We start from the raw sequence: 13749 nt of genomic DNA, 5'->3' as shown, positions 1-13749 counted from the left end.
GTGGAGCTCCTATGGTGTCAGACTGTAGGCAGGGAAAGTGCTCTACAGCTGCCCTTGCGGAAAAGGGATCAAAAATATTATAGCAGGGTGGGGGTGAATTTGTTTGAGAAGACAGTGTCAGAGGGAGCAGATACCCTTGTCAGAGGTGTTGGAATGTGAATCAGAGGAATAAGGTCCAACATAAGTTTTTGGAGAGGCGGAGAAGGGATGTACAAGGTTCAAAACTATGAAGATGGCGGGATTGAAGGTCAGAGATGCGGAATGGAATCAGGGAATAGGCTCAAAAGCTCAGCAGAACTCAGAAAGAATCAGGATCAGGATCAATAATGCTCAGAAAAGTGATATTATCCTACTTGAATCAGGATGGAAATTGCATGGGGGGCCTTGTACCAGCTCAGTCGGAGATTGAACTTATAGTCTAAGATGAGTGGTGTGCGCCTCACCCTTGTGTCTGACGCACATCTGTTGCTAAGACAACAACCAGCAGAGCAACCAAAAAAAACACATGTGTGACACTCCACAACCAGACAAACAATGAGAAAGTAACTTCCAAAGCAGAGATAATCTGCAGAAACCACCAAAGAGGGAAAAGGGGCGGAATAGAGAAAACAATGTTGGGGGAAAAACCTAGTAGAAGGAATTTAATGGTATGGAAAACTGCACGGCAGAGGCTAAACCTTAGAATGGCGGATGAATAACCTTACAATGTCAGAGGAGGAACTTTAAAATGTCCTGGTCCACTGCCTTGGGGTGTGATTGTGAGATCTTGAACCACAAGCATCTTGAAGATTGGTCCACAGGCTCTGCTCTATAAATTTAATCTCATTGCGTGTACCAGTCTGAACAACAAAACTTCCTTCTTAGCTCACAGTGAATTCAGTGGCATATGTGAAAGAATTGGCAGAACTAAGAGTTTTCATTTCTTGTTAATCTAATATGTCTTTTTAACTAATGCAATGAAATCAAACTTATCAAAGTCCCTCCAAGGGGGCCCTCCGCAGGAGGGACTTACACCTAAGCAGTGAAAGTTGGCATGGCAGGGAAAAAATTTGAGGCTCAATGAAGGGTTTTTTTGCATCAGTATTTATACCCCCGCGTCATGGGTTTTTTGCATGGTATGTTAAACCAAAAGATAGAGAAGAAGCAGGGCTTCATCTTCATCTTATTCTTATTCCCTAAGCTCTGCATTCCTGTTTGTCTGGGTGCTCCAAAGGCAAACGTGTATGGACTTGCTCAAAGATACCGCAATGCCATATTCTCACAAACTCACTGACACACACATGCAGTTTCAATTACAAATCTGAGATCAGTATAGGCTACTGAACATGATATGTCAGGTGGCTGTCTAAACTCTGAGAGGAAAAAGATATTGGGGCAGTTTATCAAGTTACTCACTCCTCCCCCTCAGGAGGAAGTTGGATGGTTTGTTGCTTTGATTACACAATGAAGAAAGCAGATAATGAAACTTTTAAAACAGCAGTCCCCTCTGCAACATGCAAAGCTTTCATGTACTGAAAATCAGGAGAAATAACTTGTTGAGATAATGTATTAGCATCTCTCTATGTTTTATGCTTCTAACCTATACACCCACAACTTAGCATATACTGTACTTGTATATAGCCTAGTTGTTTCCTTGTTTTCTCCTTCCTTACTGAATGAATATTACACGTTGATCATTGTGCTCAGACTATGTCATTGTCCTCGCCCATCTCAACGGTCTCTCTCTCTTAGTACTTGTGTCACCTCTATTACCCTCAACATAACTTGGTAAGATGATCAGGGAGAAATTGTGAGATTACTAAAAAAGTGTGATTTTCTCAAAAAATCACGTTCCTCCTGTGCCAAAGATCACCGCTTGCGGGCAAGTCCCTCCTGCAGAGGTTGCGCTTCGCGCGACCTCCTCGGAGGGACTGTGTTAAGTTTGAATGAAATACAAGTTCTAAAGAAAATTTAAATTACCTACAGTTGCGCAAGGCAATAAGCTGTGCTGGTGCGCCTGCAAAATTTACATTTTGCACGGGGGCCCTTAATTTTTGAGGCCCATGGGCTCGAAACACAATCTGAACACATTTTTGTGTGTTTCAGACCAAGGGCAGTCCAGAAATATCTTGGCTAAGCTGGTTTCTGCCCAGCCATTCTTTTTTTTTTTGCAATATCACCCGGACTGATTGGACCCACCTATGTATACCCATATTTATGGACTTATGGGTTGGCATGTAGCCTTTATAAAGCCCCATAAAGCCATAGATTGGTGTTCTAAACCCATAAAACCGAGCCAAAAGGGACCGCGGGCAGCGGCAAACCAACACACCAACATGCAGGGTTGAACCCACAACCACTCAAACTGACCTGAGGGGGGACCTAACCACTACGTCGCCATGGCAGATTTCTGTTAAAAAACCCATAATCCAATTGAAAACTGTTGATTGAGGGGTATCCTCACCCAAAAAAGCCCGCCCATAAATTTTTTTTGCCAAAAAATTGACCCCCAACTGTCCAGACCCAGAAAAAAAAGGTACAGGTTATTGCCTTGCGAAACTGTAAGAGCAAGCGCAAGAATGCTCTCTACTGAGCCTGAGAAAAGATGATATGAAATAGAAAAAGGGCCAAAATGAGATTTGTTGTCCAACCCTAAGGTCTGATTTGCAACAGTACATATTAGTCACTGTTCTATTTTATCATCTTGAAGAATGGATGACTTCCTGTCATGATCTGTGGGCCTCCCAGAAGTCATCTGCAGCCCAAAAAGCTAGATTCCCCTGCGAATATCTATAATTTTTGGGTCTTAACAGACTCTGCGGGGGTCCATTGCGCAGGAATGCCTCCACTAATTGGTCCGATCTGGGCTTCTTTTGTTTTGTCTAGTTTGAGTTGGCAAAGCGGCTGAGAAATCATCTGACCTCGTCTGTAGGACATCAAACAATTTTTGTTCAGCTCTTGCTTATTTCTTGCCTAGCTTGGAAATTGTGTACTCACTGGTTTGTCCTACTCTTTGAGTGGATCTGGTTTTGATCAACGGTGTCTGTTGAAACTGTAACAAAGGTTTAGCTGTTGTCTTATCATTTGAGCTTGACAAGATCAATCTCACCTTTGGTATTGATTGAAATCCACTCTAGATTTGAGTTTATCCAGGAATTGCGAACGTTGGTGGCTGCATGTCGTGACAGCTCAGCTCCATTCTGTGAAAGCTTGTGAAAGCAGATACCGTGAAAGGCCCCAGATCGGTTGACTCTGTGAATGTCCCCGCTCGGCTCCTCCACTCTTCAGCCCACTCTTGACCATCACACCAACCCCAGCTCTTTCAGGACCAAGGATGACCTCAGATCAAGTTTCCGATGTAGTCACGCAGTTCGTTTCTATCACTGGAAGTAGTACCGATCAAGCCCGGTTCTTTGTTGACTCGGCGGGTGGAAATCTAGATGTATTCAACCCGTTTCACTTACCTTTACCGCCCAAAAGGTCTCAATGAGAGAGATATTTAACTGAAGCATTCTATTCATCCAGACCGCCCTGTCGACCTACTTTGAGACCGTCGGTACAACCAATCCTGGAGCTCATACTGCCCCCAGCGTATCCTCAGCACCGATTGCCCCAACAGGACCTACCACATTGTCCGGCGAAGCAGCCGACGAAATGCCTGCCGAGTGGAAAAGACCATCTAGTGGCTCTCAGAAGTCATCTAACCGAAAGCCACCTCGGTCGGGGGGTATAAAAACATTTAGTGATTTGAGCGGGTGAGTTGACATTCGCCTGTCACCCTCTTTGCGAGTAGGGTCAGCCGCCTGGATATTTACCCAATTTTGAATACCCTTTTGACTCTTAGGAGCTCGGCCCCTGCCAGCTCTTCTCGGGTTCGCGGGATTTCGACACTCAAAGATATAAATTCTGCCGCCGGAATGTCAGGTGGTGGTGATATGAGCGAGGATGAAGATGAGGAGGATGAGGGGCCCACTGACCTATACGCTGGCGGTGGAAGGAGTGGGTTGAACGTCCAAGATCCAAATCAGCAGAATAGTGGAAAAGCTGGTGGAATCGTAGCTGATATTCTAAAGAAAGCAAAAGAGTGAGCAAATACCTTGTCACACAGGTGCGCTTTGAGTGCTCAATCCGGGTACTAATTGACCTTGCTTCGCACTTCTAGCGCTGGTAACGCCCCCCCTCTTTCAACTGATAACGCTACGACCAGCAAACCTACTCCGTTCTTTAAAGGTCCTGGTATGTTCATACGATAGTATCGTAGAATAGATCTCGCTCGTCGATGTAGCCTTGAACTGACCTTATGGTTTTGTGTTGTGATTGGGCAGCTCAAACGCTGGGTTCTGATCAAGTCCCCTCGCGACCCATCGTACCGCCAACTGCTCCTGGACCTGCTCGACAGAAAGCATTCCACACTGCTTTGCCCGTACCCGGTCATTTTGGTAGCGACATTGACGACGACGAGGATGAAAATGATGAGGAAGAAGAAGTCGAAAAACATTTGACTTTCTGGAAAGACGGTTTCTCGATCGAAGATGGGCCTTTGATGAGCTATGACGATCCCAAGAATAAAGAGATCTTAGATGCTATTAATCGTGGGTACGCTGACCAACAAGTCCAGATTCTCCTATGACCACTTTTCCTATTAAAGTGGCCTCGAAGTTCAACTTCTGTTGCTTATCAACGCAGGCGTGCTCCACTTGACTTGCTGGGCGTACGATTGAACCAACGCGTCACGATGCGAGTGCAAAAGCGACTAACGGAAAATTATATCCCACCACCTAAACCACCATCAAAACCGTTTGGAGGAACTGGGAACCGGCTCGGCAGTCCACTCCCCGCCAATGTTCGCTCGGCGGAACTACCACCTCTAGCTGCCGAAGCCGCCAATACTCACACTTCAGTTCAACATTCTATAATCTTTGAGGTCGATAACACTCTACCAATTACTAGCGTCCAAATCCGTTTGTCAGATGGGTCACGTATGGTTACACGGTTCAACCATACTCATACTATCGGTGACATTCGGCGCCACATCGCATTGTGAGTCAAGTTTCCCAATTTATTGAAAATATGACCCTTCTTGATATCCTCATCCTGAGCCTGCCGTTTTTGGGTCCAGGTCTAATCCGGCGTTAGCTACTCGGCCGTACGCCTTGCAGACAACATTTCCGTCTAGAGATTTGACCGACGACAACCAGACGATAAAAGAAGCTGGTGTCCTAGGGGCAGTGGTCATACAGAGATACTTGTAGATGGTGATCAGCCGCGAAAAGTTTGAACGGGACGGTCGATGGATTTATCTAAGAAATCTGTTCATACACTTACTAATCTCGGCTGTATCATCTTGTCTAAAGAAATGAACCCCCTTTCCCCTATCCTACATAAACATACAGAGAACAGCACATTATCCGATGTCCTTTCTTGTTTGGTGCCCTGTGATAGAGATCATCGATTAAGCCTTATTTCCACTTGAACTCCAAAAATGAAATTCACCAACTATTTGATAATTGATACCTCGGAAATGAGTTGCATCCTGTCTTTATATGTACATAGCCTTGAAATACGACGTTATACTTTTTGGTGTCCACATTTAAAAATTTGAGAATACCTGTGTAGCCAAGGCTTCTTAGCAGTGTCAGGGTCATCACGGAACATTTCCTCCAGACAAATGCCTTCAGGATCGAAGCGGTGTTTCTGGCTCCCATCGAAAATAATTATCATATAAAAAGGATGATGTCATGACCTGGAACTTGGGCATCTATGGTATTCAAAATTGCATATGTCACTGTTTACATATTGTGTTTTGAATAATGCTTGGATTTTTTCTCAAATTTTCTGGTTTCATTATGTACTTAACTTTATTTTAAAATTCACACCAAACTCTAGAAACCACACCCAACTTTAAATCAAACCTTGAGATAGACTTCCGCCCGGGATATCTTTGTGTAACAACCCAGCGCTTGATTGGCCCCTCCCTGCCCGTCTCATGGTAGCAGAGGGCAACGGCCAATGGTCAACGGGGTCAAGAATGTGCTCTGGTTCCAAATATGAGCTTGGATTTTCTCTAACCCAACTTCTAGACCCCCTACTGGAGGGTATTGGCTTCGGGGGTGGATTTGGCCTTGGGCCTCATCTGACATCTGTCAAGATGCACCTCATGGAAGGGATATGAAAAGTATGGAGTCAACCTCGGTCAACAAAACCAGAAAAATTGAGAAAATATCCAACCTTTCTTCAAAACACAATAAAATCATAAAGGCAATTTTTGGCTGGGAGATGTCAGCGTGTATAAAACTTTTTTTTTATAAGTGCAGATTTGATTTAACATTGTGCACTATGGTGTATATCCACTGATGGGTACAAAAAAAGGGCATTTCATTGCCAGTAGAAATAACATCATTTAGGACAAAATACCAATGAAAAATGGATGGGTTGGATATTAATCAAGCAAGCATAAAAATAAGGAGGAGCGGAAAAAGGGTTTAGATTAAGAATTCCAACGTCGTTGCTTTTGGCTTTGAATGTCTTGCTTCATTCGTGGGCATGATTCTGACCAAGGGGGGTGAGCAAATTTTTCATCCAGGGAGTTGACAGGCTTCTTCAAAGATGTATATTCTCATGCGTGATGCAGATACAACATTTGGTAGGACCTGTTGAAGACAAGGTACAAGTGTTTGAATTGTGTGGTTTGTTGCACTTGTTGCAGAGTGGCAAGTTTTTACACCATTGCGCTGTGTGACCAGCTAGCTTCCAGCAGCGGAAACATTGAGTAACTAATCAAACATAGTGTGCTAGTAGAGCTTGTTTTGAAGAAATAGGCCTGCATTTTCAATTTTGAGGGCCATCTCCTTGTTGAGTAATTGAAGTACAAGTGATCCATTTTTTTCCCTTTGCCTACCGGGTCTCCCAGCCAACGGGCTGATTGAATCAATGTTGGGTCAATTTGATTCTGAGTTCCTAATTCTTGCAGATGTGTCTTATCTGTTGGGTTGAAGTCTGTTGGTATGGCGTGGAGGATTACGGGGAATTGACTTGAAAACATTTTGAGGTTGTTGCTAATTAGTTCAGTCCAGATGTGCTTATTGGTAAGGAGCCATTGCTTGGGCTTTTGCACGAGTTTTTGTATAAATTTTGATATACTTTGATAGGAGTTTAGCAATTCTGACTGCCTCAATGACTTGCAAGTCAATAGTTGCATTAATTGACGTTAAGACCTTGTTTATCCTGGTAGTTATCTCCAAAGATGACAACAAATCAAAAGCTGTAAATCCTGGTGGTGTATTTATGACTGTGCCGGCCTTTTTGTATTTGTTAATTTCCTTGTTTGAGGGTACCAAAGGTGGTTGCTGTCCGTTCGTATGCTTTGTTTTCTCCTGCAACCAAGGCCCAGGTGGCAGGTGGGGGAGGAGCTGTGACTTGTGTTCAATGTTCCAACCGGTCCAAACATTCCGCAATATGTTCTAAGATTGTATTTTCCCGTGTAGTGTTGTTTGCTTTACTAGTGTTTTCTGCTGCAGTATTGATGTTGGGGCGGGTCTTCACAAGGGTTTTCTGAAGTTGGAGGGTGCTCTGTAGCACATGAATCATTTGCTCAAAATTAAGTATACGTGCGGGGTTCTTGTCCAAAACTGCATCCATAAGGAACTGGTAAAGACCGTTGGTGAGCTGAATGGCCGCCTGAAGGGGTGTCTCCGGTTGGAATTCTGTAGGTGTGGGTGGTGGATCTGGGGCAGGGGATGGAGGCATGATGATTAACTTTTTTGTCTATTGAAAACTGTTAAAAAACCTAAAGTGAGATTGTGGTTCGAGCTTGAACTCCACATAAAACTTAAAGTGACATCTCCCAGCCAAAATTGCAGTTTAAGATTTTATGTAAAAAAATCTTATGCAATTATGGTGTTCAAAGTTGGTTTGCATAATTTTATGCATGCATAAATCATAAAATCATAAAAATATTTTGGTGAGGAAATTTTGCATTACATAATCAGACAGTCATATCCCCCGCAAAAAGGATTTTTGACTTGCATAAAATCATAAAATTCTGAGCTGAAAAAAATATGTACCACCCAAACATTCAAATTACAGCAACATTTATAGAATGGTACATATGGAATCATCACTTGAAAGTTTTATGATTTTATGATTTTATGTATTGAAAATTTTATGATTTCAACTTTGAACACCTAATTAATGATTTGAACACCATAAATTTTGAATACCATAATTGTCACATGGGTTCAAAAAGATTGAGCCAACTCAACAAAGTTTCAAGCATTGATTTTCTCTGCGGAGTTTTTGGCACAGATTCAACTAACTTGGCGCATGGCTTCTGCCAGCAAGTACTCGCAAGAAAAATTGTCAAGCTAGTCCTTTGCTTGGGCAATAGGCAGGTGCTTTGTCATTCCCCCGCCCAAACAACACAATGTAGGAGTTTTTAATTAATCATTGGTTGTGTCATTGAAGCTGTTGTGATGAGCCAAAAAGAAACCCGGACAACTGGTAGCACTAGAAAATGTCAAACAAATGCCTCAGTGTTTCTAGCTACTATTGACAAAATTTAGGGTGTTCAAAGTTGACTTGCATAAAATCATAAAATCTAAGCTGAAAAAAATATGTACCACCCAGACACTCAAATTAGAGCATCATTTCTAAAATGGTACATATAAAATCATCGTTTGAAAATTTTATGATTTTATGTATTGAAAATTTTATGATTTTATGTATTGAAAATTTTATGATTTCAACTTTGAACACCTTAAATATGAAGAAATGCTGCAATTCTCAAACTTCTTACTGAATGTTCCACCAAGCTGGGTGACTGGAACTTGGACATCCATCGGCCCGTCACGTTGTCAAAGGCTCCCTTGACACCCGGTCTCGGTCCCTCGTCGTCAAGCTTAAGCCAACTTGACAAACTAGGGATTTCCTTTCCCGTTTTTTTTTTTTTTGGGGGGGGGGGGGGCAGATTCAAGCCGCTAGATCAGTCGGTTAAATTCTTTGAGATATGTACGTATCACCGACACGCCAAAACTAGCCACATTAAGATGCCCGGCAATTTTATGAATGATTCCTGGTGGTTTCTAGGATACATGCAGCTCGACGAACGGAGGAAATGGGGGACGGCATGTTTTTGTTTGATCCGTTTCTCTCTCAAGCCTAAAAATTAGTTCAGCCTTCAGAAAGGATACAAATGTGCCGCTCAGCACTCTCTCCAGTCGATCACTCGAGCAGCAGCTACCAACCCCCGCCTACATAAGCTCTCCTACTCTGCCCCCATTTGTCCTCATTGTGAGAATTGTAGGACTTAAGGGTTTAATTTCATCTTTGTCAGCTCATGGTGATCTTCATGAGAGAAGAAGAGTAAAGAAAAAGAAACAAGTAACAAATTGTACCTTAAGGGCAGTGGTAGGCAACTAAGATAACGGTTTCAAATGAGACGGCTAAGTATAAGAACAAGAAGTAATAGAGAAATAAAAAAAGATCTGAGAATGGCACGAGTGCGGTACGAGGTCGTCGCAGGCTGCTGATGAAAGTAAAGAAATGAAGACTGGAGTTGCTGGGAGGTGTTGTTAACGGTTGATCTGAGCTGAGGTAAAGGGAAAGGGTTATGTGGGTTGAGTTGAGCTGGTGTGTGGTCGAGGGGAAGTGAACAGGTGCTGAGAAAGGGAAGGATAGAGACAGGGGTTAGGATTTTATATCCAAGAGTGGGCTGATGTGGCTTCAGTGAGTACGCACAAGTTTGATATTGGCCTGGTTAAGTCTCAGGGTCCAGGGTTTGCTCCACGGAACGGCTTGGGGCGTCCGGTTGTTGGCTGAGTTGGTCCAATTCAAGAATCAGGGGTCTGTTGTCCTGGCGATTCTGATTGGTTTCTCGGTCCGTGTTTTCATCGCCTATATGAGACGGTATGACAAGGGACTGGTTAGTTTTTGTATCATCTTGACCGGTTTGGTTGCTTCGGTCTGATGAGGCTGATGAAGATGATTTTGGTACTTACGATAGGGCGATTGGCTGAGCGATACAAGAGCACAGGAGGTTGGCTTGCCTACCGCCGAGCTATGAGGCTCAGGGGTTGTATCCGGGCCTTTCGGGCCTGGGCCCGAATCCTGACACTCATTAGTGTATCCCATTCTGATCTCAAAGTGTAGTATTCAGCTCATGAACAATATGACATCCCTCATGAGCCGTCACGTCTTCTTCTCACTGCTGTTGCACTGCTCACTGGTCTGGCTAGCCTCTGCAGCCCCTCACGGAGATAAGCATAGACGCAAGATGCTGGTGGGAACAGCTGTTTCTGGAAATCTTTTAGTGTCGGACCAGCAATACACAGCAACAGTTATAAAGTATTTCAGCCTCGTCACTGCCCAAAATGGTAAGCTCCTCGTCTATCATCATCGACAGCTCTTTATCCTTATTCTTTGAAGAATATGTGGTGTTCAATTTTGATCCCTGAATGTGATGCATGTCACAGAAATGAAATGGGATTCACTGCAGGCATCGCCAGACCCTAATGGATTTACATGGGGCGCGGCGTACGTGTTTAATTGCTTTTTGGTTATATTTTTCTTGATATGTTTTGTTCTCTCTGATTAATGTTGCGGATTCTCCTTGATCCTCGATCGAATTGCTATCAATAGTGATGGAGTCTACGATTTTGTTAGGAAAAACGACAAACTTCTGCGTATACATACTCTTTTTGGGTATGCATCTCACCAATCATCCTTCAATTTTTCCGTGCACAATGCACGTTTTGAAACTAATTTTTGGTGTGTCTTACCATCATCGATTTTCTTTGGAAGTCAAGGGCAATACCCGCAATGGGTCGACAGTCTTCAACCAGATCAATTGGAGGATGCAATGGCCAAGTTGATTTGGAATGTGATCGCAAGGTATAACGAACGGGCAATAGCAATTGATGTTTGCAATGAGATCTTTAATGATCAAGATGGCCACATGCGAGATAATACCCCTTGGGTTCGAAATACAAATAAACACAAGGGATTTGTTGAATTTGTTTATTGGCATGCTAGACAGGCAAGCCTGACGTATAACCAAAACCTGCTACTCTATCGTAAGCATCTTGCGCCTCTGGTCTTCTTGATTTTGCGACTGAAACTGTTTGTCATCACGTTCAGTGAATGATTATGGGATTGAGGGTCCAGGACCAAAGGCCAATGCAATACTCAACAAAGCTACTTACCTCAAAGGCAGAAATCTTCTAGATGCTGTAGGATTCCAATGTCACTTTACTGTGGGCAAGCTTCCACAAGGTGAATAACTAGAGGCAATTTCTCAATTTCTCTCCAAATCGCTCTTCAAAAGGAGGGGTTTACTCAGAACAACTGTTTCTTTTTCATTCAGGGATCGAGGAAAATATGAAACGTTTTACGGATGCAGGTATGTCCTATTTTCTTTGCTCCAAGTAACCCATAATACTGGTATCCTTGGAGAGACTCTTCGTGTGCACTGATAAATCTACAACTGTGAAATTGCCAAAGGTCTGAAGATTGCTATCACAGAGCTGGACATTGCAATTGAGAATGTTGATTCAAATGGGGCATATCAAGCAGTTCTAGAACAACAAGCCAAGGATTTCCAGCATATTTTTGACATATGTGAACGTTTGCAAGGGTGTGTATCAGTGACAGTCTGGGGAGTCACTCCAAAGGACTCTTGGATTGGCAAGAATGGCGTCAGCATGGGTAAGGTTATCTTGAATATTTCTCAGGGTGATCACACTTGTATTGACTCTTTCCACAATGCTTCTTTAGGGTCTGGAAAAGCCTTACTGTTTGATGAGAATTACCAACCAACTCTTGCATTGAAAAAACTTCCACAAAAGCTGTTCGAGAACAGTAGAAATTCAAACTAGATCACCTTGTTGCAACACACCAAATCAAAGATTTCAAACATGTACCGATTCTCACTTCAATCTGTTCCAACTTCTTCAGCTTTATTATGATTCCACAGGTTTTGCGCCTGTTTGTAAGCAAAAAAGTCATCTTGTTTTCTAACCAAATCTTGTGGAGACTGAGGCTCAGATATGGTGATGATGATGTACAAAAATGTTGTGAATGCTGAACTGAGGCTCCGGCAGAGGAGACTATAGTCAACTCCACAGTGGAGAGCTGCAGCTGAGCAAGACTGTACCCACGGCGACAACAAATCTTTCTTGTATACACTTTAGCAGCATAACAATGTACATAGCTCAAAATTTTGACGATGATGAAAGCCATCCTTTTCCCTAGGGAGTGATCCACAAGGAATGAGTTAATCAATTGTAAGTATGGATGCATGAGACATTAATTGTGTAGGTTTTTAAGCAAGGTGGATGGTATAAGTCTTTGAAATCAAGAGGTATATGAGTTTACTAGAAACAACGGTGTAACCAATACAATACATGTATTGTATCTGATAAGGGCCAAAAGTATTGTATCTGTTTTACAGATACAATACAAATTATATTTTAGGCCCTGTTTGGCAGCAATCATGTTATGTGATATTGCACACTTACCTAATGTGATGCACATCACTCTTGAATTTCATGTATTTCAAGATAACACGAGTGTTTGGCTGCCACTCGCGTAATACAGCTTGCCTACATAACAAGCTCCATGGCCGGTGAATACCGGCCATCGAGCGTACATACTGGCAAGGCTAATTGAGTGTTTAACTCCTCTCAACAATGGCCGGTATGGCGCTTCTACCTGTGCGCGGTAGACAGCGGGTTGAGGGGATGGTGCAGAAAAAGCTGCCCTCGTGGTTGATCCGGATGTGAGTCGTAGAATCAGAAAGATAGCGCTGGGAGGTAGGGATTTTGAGAGGTCGAGGGGAATGGAATACCCCTCGGCGGTTTGAGGTTTTGTTAGGGAAAAAAAAGGAAAGGGTGAGGAAGTTCTTCTTGTGAAAGTATGCGGAAAAGGATTCGGGAGTATCCGCGAAGTGCGTCGGCAAAAGAAACTCAGACAGGTGCAATAAACTCAAGAGTATCGGGCTCTCAAACTCTGACAGAAAAATAAACTCCAGAATCGTGATGATACTTTTCTTGGATCAGAAAGAGGTACCATGCCGACCCCTCCTCTAAGTTCGGCTGAACTTAAGCTCAGGGTCGGCGACAGTCCTTGCGACAGGCTGCGCGACAGGCCCTCGTGCCCGCCGCGCGCGCTACAACCTAGGAAAAAGAGAAACGGAGACCGCAACAATAGAAGGGAACCCCACCACACACAAAATACAGAAAAACCGACAACCAACAAACAAAAGCTAAAACCAAAAAGAAAAAAAAAAACCAACCCACCTCCTGCACTCCCATCCAACGCGCGCAAAAATGAGAAACAAAAAGAGAAAAGAGAACAAAGAAGAAAAGAAACAAAAAAAAAAAAACAAAGGAACAAAAGAGAATAAGACCGGAAAAACTGAAGACGGGAAAAGAAAATTGAGGAGAGAAACAGAAAAGACAAAAGGGATAGAAGGGGGGGGACCAAGAGAGCCGGACGGAGTCTGGATCCTGAAACGCCGGGGCTTGATGAGACCGTGCCTCTGAGTTAATCTTTCGACTGTCGTGGGTCTCCACCGAATTGTCCACCACATCCACCCACCATTTGCAGACTGTCCCTAGTCTGCTCCTGGCGCCGCGTCCACCTAAGAAGCGAAAAGAAGGGGAAGGAACAAAACAAAAGAGGGTCCTAGGGGCTCACATGTGTGGCGAATTGTGATGCTTTGACAAAAGGCGGTAGAGATACCCGAGGTGCACACTTATGGGAGGACTTACTTCT

The 13749-nt window shown here is 43.4% G+C and overlaps 2 protein-coding genes across 2 annotated transcripts; both read left to right on the top strand.

The window, feature by feature from the left end:
- Positions 1–3313: 3313 nt before the first annotated feature.
- PtA15_3A20 (uncharacterized protein) lies at positions 3314–5231 on the top strand (the record flags this gene model as incomplete). The annotated part of the gene is made up of 7 exons (XM_053167155.1): positions 3314–3421; positions 3505–3734; positions 3824–4063; positions 4142–4215; positions 4305–4575; positions 4666–5019; positions 5099–5231. 7 exons carry the CDS (start codon positions 3314–3316, stop codon positions 5229–5231), a joined length of 1410 nt encoding a protein of 469 aa, XP_053018212.1.
- A 5115-nt stretch (positions 5232–10346) lies between these two features.
- On the top strand, positions 10347–11849 carry PtA15_3A19 (uncharacterized protein; the record flags this gene model as incomplete). The annotated part of the gene is made up of 8 exons (XM_053167144.1): positions 10347–10349; positions 10472–10509; positions 10615–10677; positions 10777–11048; positions 11113–11247; positions 11339–11374; positions 11476–11679; positions 11749–11849. 8 exons carry the CDS (start codon positions 10347–10349, stop codon positions 11847–11849), a joined length of 852 nt encoding a protein of 283 aa, XP_053018211.1.
- Between the last annotated feature and the right edge of the window lie 1900 nt (positions 11850–13749).

This window comes from Puccinia triticina, chromosome 3A (assembly GCF_026914185.1).
Source record: "Puccinia triticina chromosome 3A, complete sequence".
NCBI classification, from domain to species: Eukaryota; Fungi; Basidiomycota; class Pucciniomycetes; order Pucciniales; family Pucciniaceae; genus Puccinia; species Puccinia triticina.
Note: the sequence above shows the minus strand (reverse complement) of the source record. Positions and strands in the feature narration are given on the sequence as shown.